Here is a 14583-nt window from a genome sequence, read left to right as displayed (position 1 = left end):
GAACAGTACATCAAAAACTAATGATGTAATTTATGGTGATTAACATAACAATTAAAAAAAATGAGCAAGGGGGAAAAAAAAAAAAAAGCTTCTGTGCTTCAAAGAACACCACCAAGAAAGTGAAAAGACAACACATGTGGTGGGACAAAATATTTGCAAATCATGTGTCTGACAAAGACTAGTATCTAGAATATGAAAAGAACACTTACAACTCAACAATAAAAGGATAAGTAACTCAATCAAAAATTGGGCAAAACATTTAAATAGACATTTCTCCAAGGAAGATACACAAGTGGGCAACAAGCACATGCAAAGATGTTCAGCCTCATTGCTTATGAGAGAAATTCAAATCAAAACCACAATGAGATGCCACTTCACGTCCCCTCAGATACTTAAAATTAAAAAGAAAAATAATAACAAGTGTTGGTAAGGATGTGGAGAAAATGGAACTTTCATGCATTGCTGGTGCAAATGTAAACTGATGTAGCTGCTTTGAAAAACAGTTTAACAGTTCCTCAGAAAAGTTAAACACACAGCAATTCCATTCCGACAGATGGACCCAAGGGAACTGAACATATATGTCCACGCAAAAACTTGTACCTGAATGTGCATAACAGCCATATTCATAAAAGCCAAAAGCGAAGAGCATCTAAAAGTCCACCAACAGGGGCCTGGGAGGCTCAGTTGGTTAAGCGACTGCTTTTGGCTCAGGTCATGATCCTGGAGTCCCGGGATGGAGTCCCGCATCAGGCTCCCTGCTTGGCAGGGAGTCTGCTTCTCCCTCTGACCCTCTTCCCTCTCATGCTCTCTATCTCTCATTCTCTCTCTCTCAAATAAATAAAATCTTTAAAAATAAATAAATAAATAAATAAAAGTCCACCAACTATAAAATGTAGCATATTCATGCAAAGGACTATTTATTATCCAATTGTAAAAAGGAATAAAGTAGTGACACATGTTACAACATGGATGAACCTTGAAAACATTATGCTAAGTGAAAGAAATCAGACAGAAAAGGCCACATATTGTACGATTTCATTTATATGAAATGTTCAGAATAGGCAAATCCATAAAGAGGAAAAGTAGATTAATACGTGCTAGGAGCTGGAGATGATAGGAATGGGGAGTGATTACTAACGTGTAAAGTTTTTCATTTTGCAGTGATAAAAGTATTCTGGAATTAGACAGGGGTAATGACCACATGATTTTGTAAATATACTGAAACCAGTGAATTACTTTAAAAGGGTAAATTTTATAATATGTAAATTAAATATTAACTTTAAGAAGATTTAATATGTTCTCAGATATAAAAAAATATATATACACATTTACTACATAGTTATTCCTCTTCCTCTTGGCCCATTCCCAAATCCTGAAAAAACACTGATATCAGGTGTCACCACTTCTTTTTTTTTTTAATTTTTTATTGTTATGTTAATCACCATATATTACATCATTTGTTTTGGTGTAGTGTTCCATGATTCATTGTTTGTTCATAACACCCGGTGCTCCATGCAGAACGTGCCCTCTTTAATACCCATCACCAGGCTAACCCATCCCCCCACACCCCTCCCCTCTAGAACCCTCAGTTCGTTTTTCAGAGTCCATCATCTCTCCTGGTTCGTCTCCCCCTCTGACATACTCCCCTTCATTCTTCCTCTCCTGCTATCTTTTTCTTTTTCTTTTTTCTTAAAATATGTTGCGTTATTTGTTTCAGAAGTACAGATCTGTGATTCAACAGTCTTGCACAATTCACAGCGCTCACCACAGCACATACCCTACCCAGTGTCTATCACCCAGCCACCCCATCCCTCCCACCCCCCACCACTCCAGCAACCCTCAGTTTGTTTCCTGAGATTAAGAATTCCTCATATCAGTGAGGTCATGTGATACATGTCTTTCTCTGATGGACTTATTTCACTCAGCATACAGGTGTCACCACTTCTGTGTTACCTGGCCTACCTCCAGGTACTCCCAGTTGAAAAGCATGGGCCTTGGGTGCCAGAAAGGGAATGGAGGAGACAGAGGTTCATGGGCCCATTTGGTGTCACCCAAGAAGGAAACATTTTCTAATCCATTTTATCAAGAGGAAAAAAAAAAAGATTTCACATGGTTGGAAAAGCCCTTAAAATTCTTTATCTTATTGCTCTCATTCTATATTCATCAAACCACTTTCCCAAAGGTTCTAACATGAAGAAGGGAGCATATCCCATCAGTAGAGAGGAATCACCTCCACTGAAAATCATACCTAATCTATCTATCTACCTACCTACCTTTGTGCTCATTCATTTAACCTCCAGTAACCTGATGAATCTGAATCACTTGTCTTGCATCAGACTCTGGGATACTGAATAAAAACTAAGAGCCAGACTCTGGATGAAGGTAAATTCACCTCAATCAAGAAGGACAAGTAGATTTTAGTCCAGATGCTAATTTTGACATATTTACAGTTGGGAAAGACTCCGCAATGAGCAAGATCATGAGGACATGTCTGAGTAGTTTGACAGACGATCATGCTTGATACGGAGTGTCCGCCTTGAACACAGGCAGGAAAGTCATGCTAACTGTACCACATGGCTCGCACTCTGAGATACGGTGTTCTCTCAGGGGCCTCTAGCCAGAAAACCTCCTGGCCACATCCCTCTAACCTTGAAGTGCTGTGTCTACATTTCATAAAGAGAGCTTTCTGCTTTCAGTACTATAGAACTTAATTTAAAACATAGAAAATCGGGATGCCTGGGTGGCTCAGTCTGTTAAGCTCTGCCTTCGGCTCAGGTCATGGGATCGAGCCCCACATTAGGCTCCCTGCTCAGCGGGCAGGCTGCTTCTCCTTCTGCCTGCTACTCCCCCTGCCTGTGCTCTCTCTCTCTCTGATTTCAAAATAAATAAATAAATAAGATACTTAAGACAAAAAATTGAATGCTCCATTGCAAGGACAGCAACCTATCCCTTCCATTATTCCATCAATGAAAAAGTAAATGGCTTATTAGAAAATGCTTCTTTAAGTTTCTGTTTTCCAGGGTAAGTCAAGCACCCCATACATTAGAAAACTTAGGAACAATTCTCCACGTTAAAATTATTTTTGTAATCAAGTCCCACCCCCTTGCTAGTTTCACCTCCCAAAGCTGTGGTGACTAATGTCTCATACTTGAAATCGTTACTATTCCCTGTCTACACAGAGGATTTGTGAGGGATGGCGGGAAAGGGGGGGCGGGGGTTGAAGAAGGTAGAATGGATTTAAATGTTCACTCAGCATTCTTGAATCAGAGATGGAAGATGCCAGATGGGGCCTCATCAGGAGGTTAAGGCTTCTACTAGCCAAAACATGTATTTAATGCCTTCTTTATTCTAATCATGGTTTTAGGGCTGACTTTAGTAGAGCAGTTCTGGACTTATTTCAGGTTTCTGAATGCATTTGTTGAATAAATCAGTAGCTTAACACAGCATGCTGTTTCTAGGCAGGTTTGTTCCAGTGAAACACAGGAGGAGAGAGTCCATGTGTTTGGTCAGGTCACCCAGGCCAACAACCCTTTGCAAAGCACACTGGCCTCCTCCCTTTCACAAAGGCCTCCAAACTGCAGATCGAATCGAAGATCAAAGCTACTGAGAAACTGTATCCTTGCCCTCTCACCCACTATTCCCACAGCTAAGGAACACCAAAAAGGTTTCCTGTAAATTTTCACAAGTAGAAGCACTCAGACATACCCAAAACGTCAACTCTTCTGTTATTTAGTGTTCTATTAAAATCCGTAGTCTTCTCTTGCATTTAGCTTTTAGTGTTTCCTCAGCTGAAGAGAGTATTTAATAAGACAGGGATATTTTCCTAAACAAGAGAGACTAGGTCAAAATTAAAAGAGAAACACATATACCCAAAAATGTTAGTGGGGAATGTTCATACTCCTTTGGAATGTGGGAGGTAATTTATGCCATAAGAATGTATTACTGGGGTGCCTGGGTGGCTCAGTTGTTTAAGTGCCCAATTCTTGATTTCAGCTCAGGTCTTGATCTCAGGGTCATGAGATCAAGAACCGCATTGGGCTCTATGTTGCGTGTGGGTTGTGGGATCAGGTCCCGTGCGGGGCTCTGAGCTCAGCATGGCATCTGCTTGGGGTTCCCTCCCTCCCCCTCTGCCTTTCCCCCAGCTCCCTCTCCCTCTCCCTTTCTCTCTCTCTAAATTAAATAAATAAAATCTTTAAAAAAAGAATACATTACTGATATAATCAGAACAATAAACATAGCTACTTAGTAAAAATAAATTATTAACAAAAGGATAGAATTAGCCCTAAAATAAGAAAATCAAGTGCTTTCTTTGGCTAATCAGAGCAAAGTATAGGATTCAGTGGTTTTTATCAGAACCAACTGGTTCATCAACTCGAGTTGAATCCAACCAGTCCCTTCCCTCTGGCATTTCCGGGCGAGCTTACTACCTCAGAGGAAGCAGGAGACGGAGTTACAGAGAAGCAGGGACAAGACAGGAGGAAACAATCAAGCCTTGCAATTGCATGAGCTCTCAAGTTATTTTATTTCAAACCTTTCTAACAGGAGAGGAGAACGATGTGGTGAAAGAGGTAAGTCACTTCTAGTTTAGTCTCAATACAGGAAGCCATTTTTAATACCCCTGTCCTCAAACTGGAATTATAGCCAGTTTCAATTTGTCTTCCTCCTGACCCATCTACCTTTGGTGAAAGTGCTAATAAAAATAAAATGGTCCAGGCATGAGGCATGGGGGAGACATGAGAGGTCAACTTAATGCTGATAGTTGACCTTATCTTGCAAACGTTAAACATCCTTCGGTAACTGTAACCCAACAAGTAACCAGACATCCACATACATTTCCTTGTGAGGATGTACAGCTCAGAGAAGATAAAGGTCTCATTCAAAGCTGTCTATTAACAGGTCAGCGTTTCTAATCAAAAGATCTCCACCATGTGGCCATCACCTCAACATTCCTCACAATCCCTGATAATACACAAGAAAACAGCGAGTGCCTTCAGGCCCTGGGATGCCAGTTCAAAACGGACATTAGTCAGCCTCTTCCAGAACACGGGTTCAGTTAGCTAGCTTATATTTGCTTTAACTCTCGTAATATTTCCTTAATGCTCCATAATTCTGAGAGCTGATGGTTTTCTAATGTAAATGAGGGGGTGTGCCAGGCTGGCTGCAGTTGGGGTGGCCTGGCTAGGGTGGGTTTGTTCCGTGTGACTTTCACTCTCTTCCAGGGGCCAGCAGGTTAGTCTGGGAAGGCTGTCTGCACAGTGAAGGCAGAACTCAAGGTCAGAGACACAATTCCCTGTAGGGCTCAGGCTCTACTCGTGAACTATCACTTGTGTCTCATTTGATTGGTGAAAGCAGGTCATAGAGCTGAGACACACAGCAAAGGTTGGGAAAACACCTCTGCCTCCAAAGAGACATGGTAAGAGTGTGGATGCAGGGAAGGGCCACAACCTCAGTCTCCCACAGCCCCCGACAAATTATTTACATGGGGATGTTTCTACAGGAAATCCCAGGGCCTCATATAATATTAAGCATAACAAGAAGGAGGTGTTAACACATGTTGGAAATATACAGAAAATCGCATATATTAATATAACCAATAGCCTTGTATCTACCTCTGATAATTAACAAATTAATACTTTTACCTATTTGCTTTTCGTATTTTTTACAAAATATCTTAGAGTTTAAGCACTCTGTATACCCCTCCATAATTCTATTTCCCTCCCTCTTCAGGGGTGCCTATTATACTAAAGTTAATCTGTGCATATTTTTATACTTTTCTTATGTACACAGCCGTTCATGAAGCCAGCCATGGCCCAGAAGACAGTCACCTAGCCTTATCATTTTCTGTTAATGTTTAGTCAGCATTTCCAATAAAATTACCTTCTTCAGATCAAACACTTTTACATAGGTCCTACATGTGACCCAAATAGCTACCCAGGGAATATTCAACTTTGACTTGCTTCATTCTTGTATTTTTTGTGTGTACCTCACACTAAATTAAAAAAAATGAGAGATGCAACATTCTGAGGCTAAATAATTCAACCGGCTGTTCTTTAAAGAGCGTGGGGGCAATTCACATTACCAGGGGAAGAAACGTCATAAGGAAAGCAAAAGCCAAATGTTTCCCACAGGAGTCCTCGTTTTTGCTGTCTTGATGTCAACTGGTAAGTCAAAAAACAATTTTAGAATCTCGGCTAATTTAAAAAAAATTTTAATAAAAGATTTAGAAGTCATTAATATCACAATCACAACAGAAACTTACGTAGTTGATGACTGAAAATGGACTAGGAAGAATATGTGGTTGGGGATAGGGGACCCTCCATGATTTCCACCTGAATATTGTGATTCTTTAACAAGGGAAACAGAAAAGTGGAATGGAGGACTTAAAAGAAAAGTCTGTCAATCTTGGTCTAGGATTTAACTGGAACATCATTAGAAAATAAAGAGTCTGTGTAAGAATGGAATTTGGAGGACTCCTGATAACGGCAACTGGTGTGGATTAGGACAAGCGGAATGCTCCCTTAAGAGTCAGGAGAGAAAAATGAGTCAGTTAATAAATTGTCTAATATCTGCCTCAAATCCCAGGGATAAATATTTGTTGCCAAAGTGATGGTATTATATCTCGATCAAGATGTTGACTTGAAGCTTGGCTCAAAGGTATAAGACATTTGAAACCCATCTTCTAAAAAGTATATTAAAGAATATACTTTAATGGCCATATTCTGTAGCTCCTCTCATAGCACGTATATTAATGAATAGTAAAGTATCTTTAAATAAAATCAACAGTCAAATTAGCTGGTTCTTGCTTTTGCTTCTATTTTGTTAGTTTATTTCAAAATAAAAGGATGAGTTTGCTAACTGCATCTCTCTGTGAATGTTAACACTGGAAATCCAGGAAATTTAATTCAATTGAGTATTTATCTACTGCTTACTAAAGAGAAGCTCTACCTAAAACAAGTGTGTACAAAATACACCGAGACAGCCAGCCCCTCCTCCAAGCTTTACTGCTATACAATTTTTCATATAATTATTTCTGGTAATATTTCTACTCCCTTCTTTCCCTTGTGTTTTCCCTCCACTCTAGGCTAAATTGGTCTGACAGGTTCTTATTTCTAAGAATCTCTCTCCTCCATGTTTGCGGATATGAAAGAGATTTATTTAGTGCTAAATAAACTTTGCTAGTTCAGAGTCTGTTTCTTCTCTAATTCAAACATTTTCTTGGATTTGATTATTAGGACTGGCAATAAAGGAACATTTCAAAGTTACTTTAGAATTTCTAGAATTATTTCTTTGAGCCATGCTGTTCATTTTTGCTTCACCTAAACATAATGGTCCCAAGTAATAAGCAAAGAAAGTTTGAAAAGCACAATCTATGCCACTCATGAGTCAATAATCTGAAACAAACTGTAAGGATGGAGATTAATGCTTATAAATACACAGTTATAAATACTCTGTATGTAATAAAACAGAATTTTATGGCCAGGGAAAAAGCTAATTTTCCATCTGAATCCAGAGTTAAAAGGCAGACCTGCCCAGAACCTACAGAAAGAGAAAAACTAGTGAAAACAGAACTTTTGAATCCACTGGGAGACATGTAAGATAAACAGAGACTGGAAATATGTGAAGTCAGAAAATCTGCTTCTCATGTTTCTCTTTCTTAGCACTGGCTGGACCATGGGCTAGTATCTGCGCCGGCAAGTCTTCCAATGAGATCAGGACGTGTGACAGTCACGGCTGTGGCCAGTACACTGCTCAAAGGTATTCTTTTTTTTTTTTTAAGATTTTACTTATTTATTTGATAGAGAGGATGAGAGAGCAAGAGAGTATGAGAGGGGGGAGGGTCAGAGGGAGAAGCAGACTCTCCGCTGAGCAGAGAGCCCGATGCGGGACTCGATCCCAGGACTCCAGGATCATGACCTGAGCTGAAGGCAGTCACTTAACCGACTGAGCCACCCAGGCGCCCTGCTCAAAGGTATTCTTAATGGTTCTTAACCTCTCTGCTTAGTGTCCTTGCCTCAAGCGCTCACAGTCACCTCTCTCTGACAGCAGGATTCAGAGATGAAAGCAGCTGTACTAGTATCTTTAGAGTAGCTTCCAAGAACTCTGCTTCAAGTATGGGCTCTGAATTGGGAACACAGCATGTAATAAAGAAAGAGGGAGGGGAACAAACATATAACAATCGTCATCAATCTGACTTTTCAGGTACTAGCCTGTTCGGCTGGAGAAGAGGTTGGTAAGAGTGAGCATAAAGACAACAGTGAGGCTTGTCAGAGACAACTTAAAGAACACTCACAAGCTGGGATCATTTCATGTTTGTGCTACATTCACTGTAATAAATTCAGGAGTTATCACTCACTGTATTAAAATGTCATATACAGTAAATGATGTTTTAAAAAGATTTACTTGAGAGAGAGAGAGGGGGAGAGAGCATGCACACAGCAGGGAGGGGCAGAGGGAGAGAGAGAGAGAGAGAATCCCAAGCAGACTCCACACTGAGAGGAGAGCCCAACTCGGGGCTCCATCCCAGGACCCCGAGATCATGACCTGAGCCGAAACCAAGAGTTGGACACTTCACTGCTGGAGCCACCCAGATGCCCCAACAGTAAATGCTGTGTATAATGACTTCTGGATTACTGAGACAAAAATCAGATGAGGGTAATGTGATTCTTTTATGATAGGTCCCCATAAAAAGACAACTCTTTTGTAAGTGGCCTTGAAGAGGTTAAGATTCATATATCTATAAAATTTACTTACAGAGATAGCTGTCTCATTTCCCCCAAAATGCCATATAGTAATCAAAGTTCATAAATTCTTAAAGGCTCTCTAAATACCAAATACTATCTTAAATGCTTTAATCTTTACAATATGATTATTACTACCTGCAGGTAGGGAGGTTAAAATTGAGATAAAGAAGAGTAAGGAAACCTGGGACATCCCAACATGTTCTCCAGTTTCAGGGTTTGATATCCTAGTCTGGGAACAGTGAGCGAACGCCACATTTCTGGACAATAAAGTTCCCAGGGCATTTTCTCAGTCTGTTCATTCTTATTTACATTCTAGAAATCACAAGTCTCACCCAGGTGTGGATGTCTTGTGCTCTGATGGATCTACCGTGTATGCACCTTTCACCGGAATGATTGTGGGCCAGGAGAAGCCTTATAAAAGCAAAAATGCCATTAATAACGGTGTTCGGATATCTGGAAGAGGTAAGAGGTGTTGTATACACCTGGGACACATCCTGGAAATGTTTGATGGTTATTTATTTAATGCATCTGCCATAGACCAAAGTTTCATACTTCCTTCAAAATGATGACATCTACAATAGAAAGGACATAGGGCACCAAACGAAAACAGCTCTTCCCCTGATACCATCTTCCTTACGCACACACTCTACCTAACCCCACAGCTGACTGAAGGACTTTCTTCTTGTGGCCCATGTGGTTTTGTCCAACAGTCTACAAACAAAATCACTTTCAAGAGTATTCACTTTAATAAGTAGATACTTTCATTTACCAAAATCCCACACTTCAAAGATGTTAGCATTCCTGCAAAAGTTGACTGGAAAATATTTTCCAAGGCCTCTTTGTTCTAGGTAAAGTTGGGTCACCTAGTACTCCAGGTATGGGCCTATTCTTTATGTTTTGTTTTTTTTTTTTAATCCACTGAGGTATAACACTCACACAGAAGAGTGCACAAAGCATAAGCACACAGCTCCTAAACTTTCACAAAGTAACACTATATAACCATCACCCAAACAAGAAAAAAAAATTCAGCAGCATCCGAGAGACCCCCCTGGGCTATCTATACTCATTCTTCCCAGCAAGGATAATCACTATGCCACCATACGCTAGTTTTGCCTGTCTTGGGAAATGATATAAACAGAACGAAACAGTATGCAGTCTTCTTTGTGGGGCTTCTTTCATTCCACATCATGTCTGCAAGATTTGCTTTGCATGTGATTTCATTCTCAATGATGTAGGCTGTTCCATTACATGCATACATCTTCATCTATGTAATTATCCTTCTCTAAATGGACATTTCGGTAGCATCCTGTTTTGGGTGACTACGAAAATGCTATGAACTTTCCTGCATGCATCTTGTAATGAACATAAATATGCATTCCTTTTGGAAGTGAGCCCTGAAGACACTGCCCTCACCCCAGCCCTGAGAAAGAAACACTCCGTGAGGGACCTCAGGTTCTTGAGAAGCTGTCCTCTATATGCCCAAAATGACAAGAGAAACTGCTGCCACCGGAAAGGGTCCACTTAGTAGACAAGGCCAAGGTTGGCATGGTTACCCAACAGGCAACAGAGCTGAAGCGGTAATCAGATTCATCTGAAGCACAGAGATCTGTGGCATTGTCTAACTAATCATGGTGACCCAAGAGCTGAACACATGGGCACTAAAGCTTTATTTGATTTGTATAAATGGGAACACTCTGATGAACAAAACTGTGACTTTACTCATCACAAGAGTGGGTCACAAAACCTCCCCCCACCCTCCACCAACTCCCAGACTTGACCCAGTTCACAATCCCAGAGCCCCTTGAAAGAAACCGGGGCTGAGTCTCTTTGAGGAAGGGCTCTGTGACACGGCTGAAAATGTATACCAATGAACCTTACTTCTAGCTATCCTCAAAGGGACCTGCAGTTATTTAGCAGGATGGCTGTACATTGGGGAAGAAGAAATAATTAGGCTTCTTAGAGATTACTGGACACTCACTCAAAGATGACACTAATCCTGGATGTCCAAAAGGCCACTGTGGTCAACGAGTCAGACTGGAGGCTTCCAAGGTCAGGTGATCAATGTAGTTTCTCATCAGGGTCCATCTGACAGTGGTCCCAGTGTGTCCACAAATCCACTCTGTGGCCATTTCCCCAGTTCCTGAATGCATAATTGGCATCAACACAGTGAGGGCAGAATGCTGTAGGAGTGGGCATGCTGGGTCACTTGGGCTATGTTCACCTTCTGCGTTAGCAGCCACTGTTAGTTTCCTAGAGTAGTTCTTCCATTTTACACACCGACCAGGAGTGGATAAAAGTTCCAGTTGCTCCATATACAATACTTGGCACTATCTACCTTTTTCATTTCATCCATTCTGATTAAGTATGTAGTGGTACCTCATTGGCTTTAATGTGCATCTCCCTGATGGCTAGTGCAACTAAGCACCTTTTCATATTTATTGATAACATGGATATTATCTTTTGAGAGGTGCCTATTCCAGTATTTTGCCCTGTATTTTCTGCCTTTTTCTTATTGGTATGTAGGAGTTTTTGGTGTATTGTAGATATGAGTCCTCTGTCAGATCTGTGTGTTGTAAATATCTTCTCCCACTTCATGAATTACCTTTCACTTTCACTTTTTTTAAGATTGTAATATTTGATAGAGAGAGAGAGAGGGATCACAAGTAGGCAGAGAAACAGGCAGAGGGAGAGGGAGAAGCAGGTTCCCTGCTGAGCAAGGAACCCAATGTGGGGCTCCATCTAAGGCCCCTGATATCATGACCTGAGTCGAAGGCAGATGCTTAATCGACTGAGCCACCCAGGTGCCTCTACATTTCACTTTCTTTATGCTGTCTTTTAATAAACAAAATTCTTATTTTTCATGCAGTCCAATTTAATATTTTCCTTTATTGTTAGCACACTTTTTACCCGTTTAAGACCCATTTGTCATCCTAAAGTCATAAAAATACTGTTTTCATCTGTAAACTTTGTTTCATCTTTCATATTTAAATGTACAATCCATTTGGGATTGGGTTTTATGTAAGGAATATGGTAGGGATCAAGATCTTTTTTTCTCATATTGGTATCTGACTCAGTACCATTAACTTGACAAGACTGTTTTCTCCTCTACTGTTATTGCAGTATAGTATTTTTTGTCATAAATGATGGTCTGAATATACACAGGTCTGTTTCTGGTCTTTCTATTGTGTTTCATTGGTCACTGTGTCAATCTTGCACAAATACCACACTGTCTTCATTACTGTAGCTTTAAAATACATCTTGATATCTGATAGTATAAATCTTTCAACTTTTGTCCTTCTTTCAGATTGCCTTCACAATTCTTGGTCACTGGCATTTCCAGATACACTATAGAATCAGTTTATCAATTCCCACCAAAAATTCTGCTGGGACTTTGACTGGGTTTGCACTGATTATATAGATCAAGAAAAATTGATTATCTTAAAAGTAGTGAATCTTCCAATGAATAGACATGTTATATCCTCCATTTATTTAGGTCTTCCTGCACTGTAATATTAGTTGTCATATTGGTTTCCAGTGTTGAGGCTGTGTACATACTCTGTTTCACATGTACCTAAGACTTTCTGTATTGATTTTGTTTAGATTTTCTATAGCAGTACTGTCCAATAGAATAAAAGTCATGTATATAATTCAAAATTTTCTAGTAGTTGCATTAAGAAAGTTAAAAAACAGGGAAAATAATTTTAATAATATATTTTAACTCTGTATCTTTAAAATATTATCATTTCAAAATGCAACAAAAAATTACTAATATTTTACTTTTTTTGTACTCTCTCCAAAATCCATCAGGCATCTTATACTTAAAAGTACATCTGTGATTAGCTACACTTCAAGTGCAGACTAGCCACGTGTAGCTAGTGGCTACCATGGAGGACAGCACAACTCTAAGGCGTTTCTTATGTTTTCTGTTCACTTGCCTGTTTTCACTGATATGTGTGTTAAAATCTATTACTGGTGTGTTTCTATTTCTCCCTGTATCTCAGATAGTCTCTGCTTTCTATACATGGTTTCTGTGTTATCTGGCATATGGACAGTTGCAACTGCTGTATCTTCATTGTATTTTGCAGTATAAATTGTCCTCCTTTGTCTTGTTTCTGTGATTTTCGGCTTGAGTTATACTCTCTGATAATAGAATCATAACCCTTGCTTGTCTTATTATTTCCATCTGCTTGACAAATCTTGATCCAGCCCTTAATTCTTTGCCTTTTTCTTTTATTTAAAGATTCTATTTATTTATTTGAGGAGTAACAAAGAGACAGAGGGAGCACAAGCAGGGGGAGGGGCAGAGGGAGAGGGAGAAGCAGACTCCCCACTGAGCAGGGAGCCCGATGCGGGACTCGATCCCAGGACTCTGGGATCATGACCTGAGCCGAAGACAGATGCTTAACGCACTGAGCCACCCAGGCACCCCTTGCATTGTGTTTTATTGAATACAGCATAGAGTTGGGTTTTGGTTTTCAAGCCAGTAGGAATTTTCTTTTTTAACAGATGAGTTAACATTTATAGATATACCTCATGTATGTGGTCCCAACATCGTGATATTACATTATAATTACAGTATTAACTCTACTTCTCCATTTGGTGGGTCTTTGTTTTTAAATTTTTTTTCTTTCAATGTTTAGAAAGATTTGCATTCTTGTGCCAATTATGTCCATTTTTCTTTGTCTTTCAAGTCTAATCACTTTATTAGAATAGGTCTTGGAGTTGAAATTATCCTGGGTGAGAACAAGAAAATATGTTAAAAGTCTCAATTTTCTCAGCAACCTAGTGTTTTTCTGCTATTTCTCAATGTCTTCATTAAATCCTCATTTGAATCTATTCTCCCTTGGGCATCTAGTCTTCATTTCTGATAGAATTTTGTCACCTTCCTCTGTTCCCTCACTGAGTTCAATCAAGTCTCATTTCTTTTTGTCTTCTCTTTTTTGTTCTTATTTTTTGAATTTCTGATTCAAGGCTACTGAAACCCAGATGATAACTAATTTAACTTCTTTTCTTTTAGGTTTCTGTGTTAAAATGTTCTACATTAAGCCAGTTAAATATAAAGGTTCTATCAAGAAGGGAGAAAAACTGGGAACTCTACTGCCCTTGCAGAAAGTCTATCCTGGCATACAATCCCACATACATATTGAAAACTGTGACTTGAGTGATCCTACCATGTACCTCTAAGTAGAAGACACATGACCAGGTCTACTAAATATAAAACCATCTCCTTAAAAACCTGGATGCATCCCCTACTCTTCAAGAAATTTGTGTCCAAATAACATGATGCACGCAACAAAGAAAACAGCCTGTTTCAATTCATTGCCACTTGAATGTTTGATTGTCAACTAATTTCTGAGAGTTCGCTGATTTTTCTGTCAACTGTGGGATCTGAGGGGTTTTTACCTGTTTGTTTTTTAAAGTTTCTCAGTCCTGAACACACAGAACAAATAAACATACGAGTTCCAGTCTCTCCAGACTGCATTTCTGACACTTCTAAGACTAGCTACCTTTTCTGCCTAAAAATAAGAAAAAGCCTGAAGCTGTTTTCCTGGCACAATAGAGTGTTGCAAAATGCCAGACACACACACATACTTCATAAATATTAAGTGAACAAACTGGAGTTAAACTCTGAGTAAAGGTAGGGAAGCATTTCAGCAATATCCTCAGGTTTGTCAAAGTGGTCAAAGGGTAAGCTGTATGCATGGGTAAGATGGAATTGGCTGGTCTTCATATCCACACTTCCCCACACTATATGAGCAGAACACTTTCTAAATCATAAATTATGGCAGTCCAAGAAAATACATCCGTATTCTCGATTTCAGTAAGACTGAATTACGGGAGG

General features: G+C 39.6%; 1 protein-coding gene across 1 annotated transcript; it reads left to right on the top strand.

The window, feature by feature from the left end:
• The first annotated feature begins 5894 nt into the window (after nucleotides 1-5894).
• LECT2 (leukocyte cell derived chemotaxin 2) lies at nucleotides 5895-14209 on the top strand. Its single transcript, XM_025860862.2, has 4 exons — nucleotides 5895-6161; nucleotides 7659-7755; nucleotides 9058-9203; nucleotides 13759-14209. Exons 1-4 carry the CDS (start codon nucleotides 6116-6118, stop codon nucleotides 13923-13925), a joined length of 456 nt encoding a protein of 151 aa, XP_025716647.1. The 5' UTR covers nucleotides 5895-6115; the 3' UTR covers nucleotides 13926-14209.
• The last annotated feature ends 374 nt before the right edge of the window (nucleotides 14210-14583 follow it).

Source organism: Callorhinus ursinus, unplaced genomic scaffold, assembly GCF_003265705.2.
Source record: "Callorhinus ursinus isolate GAN/ISIS: 27379988/994484 unplaced genomic scaffold, GSC_fseal_2.0 scaffold30, whole genome shotgun sequence".
Lineage (NCBI taxonomy): Eukaryota > Metazoa > Chordata > Mammalia > Carnivora > Otariidae > Callorhinus > Callorhinus ursinus.
This window is presented reverse-complemented; position numbering and strand designations above follow the sequence as displayed.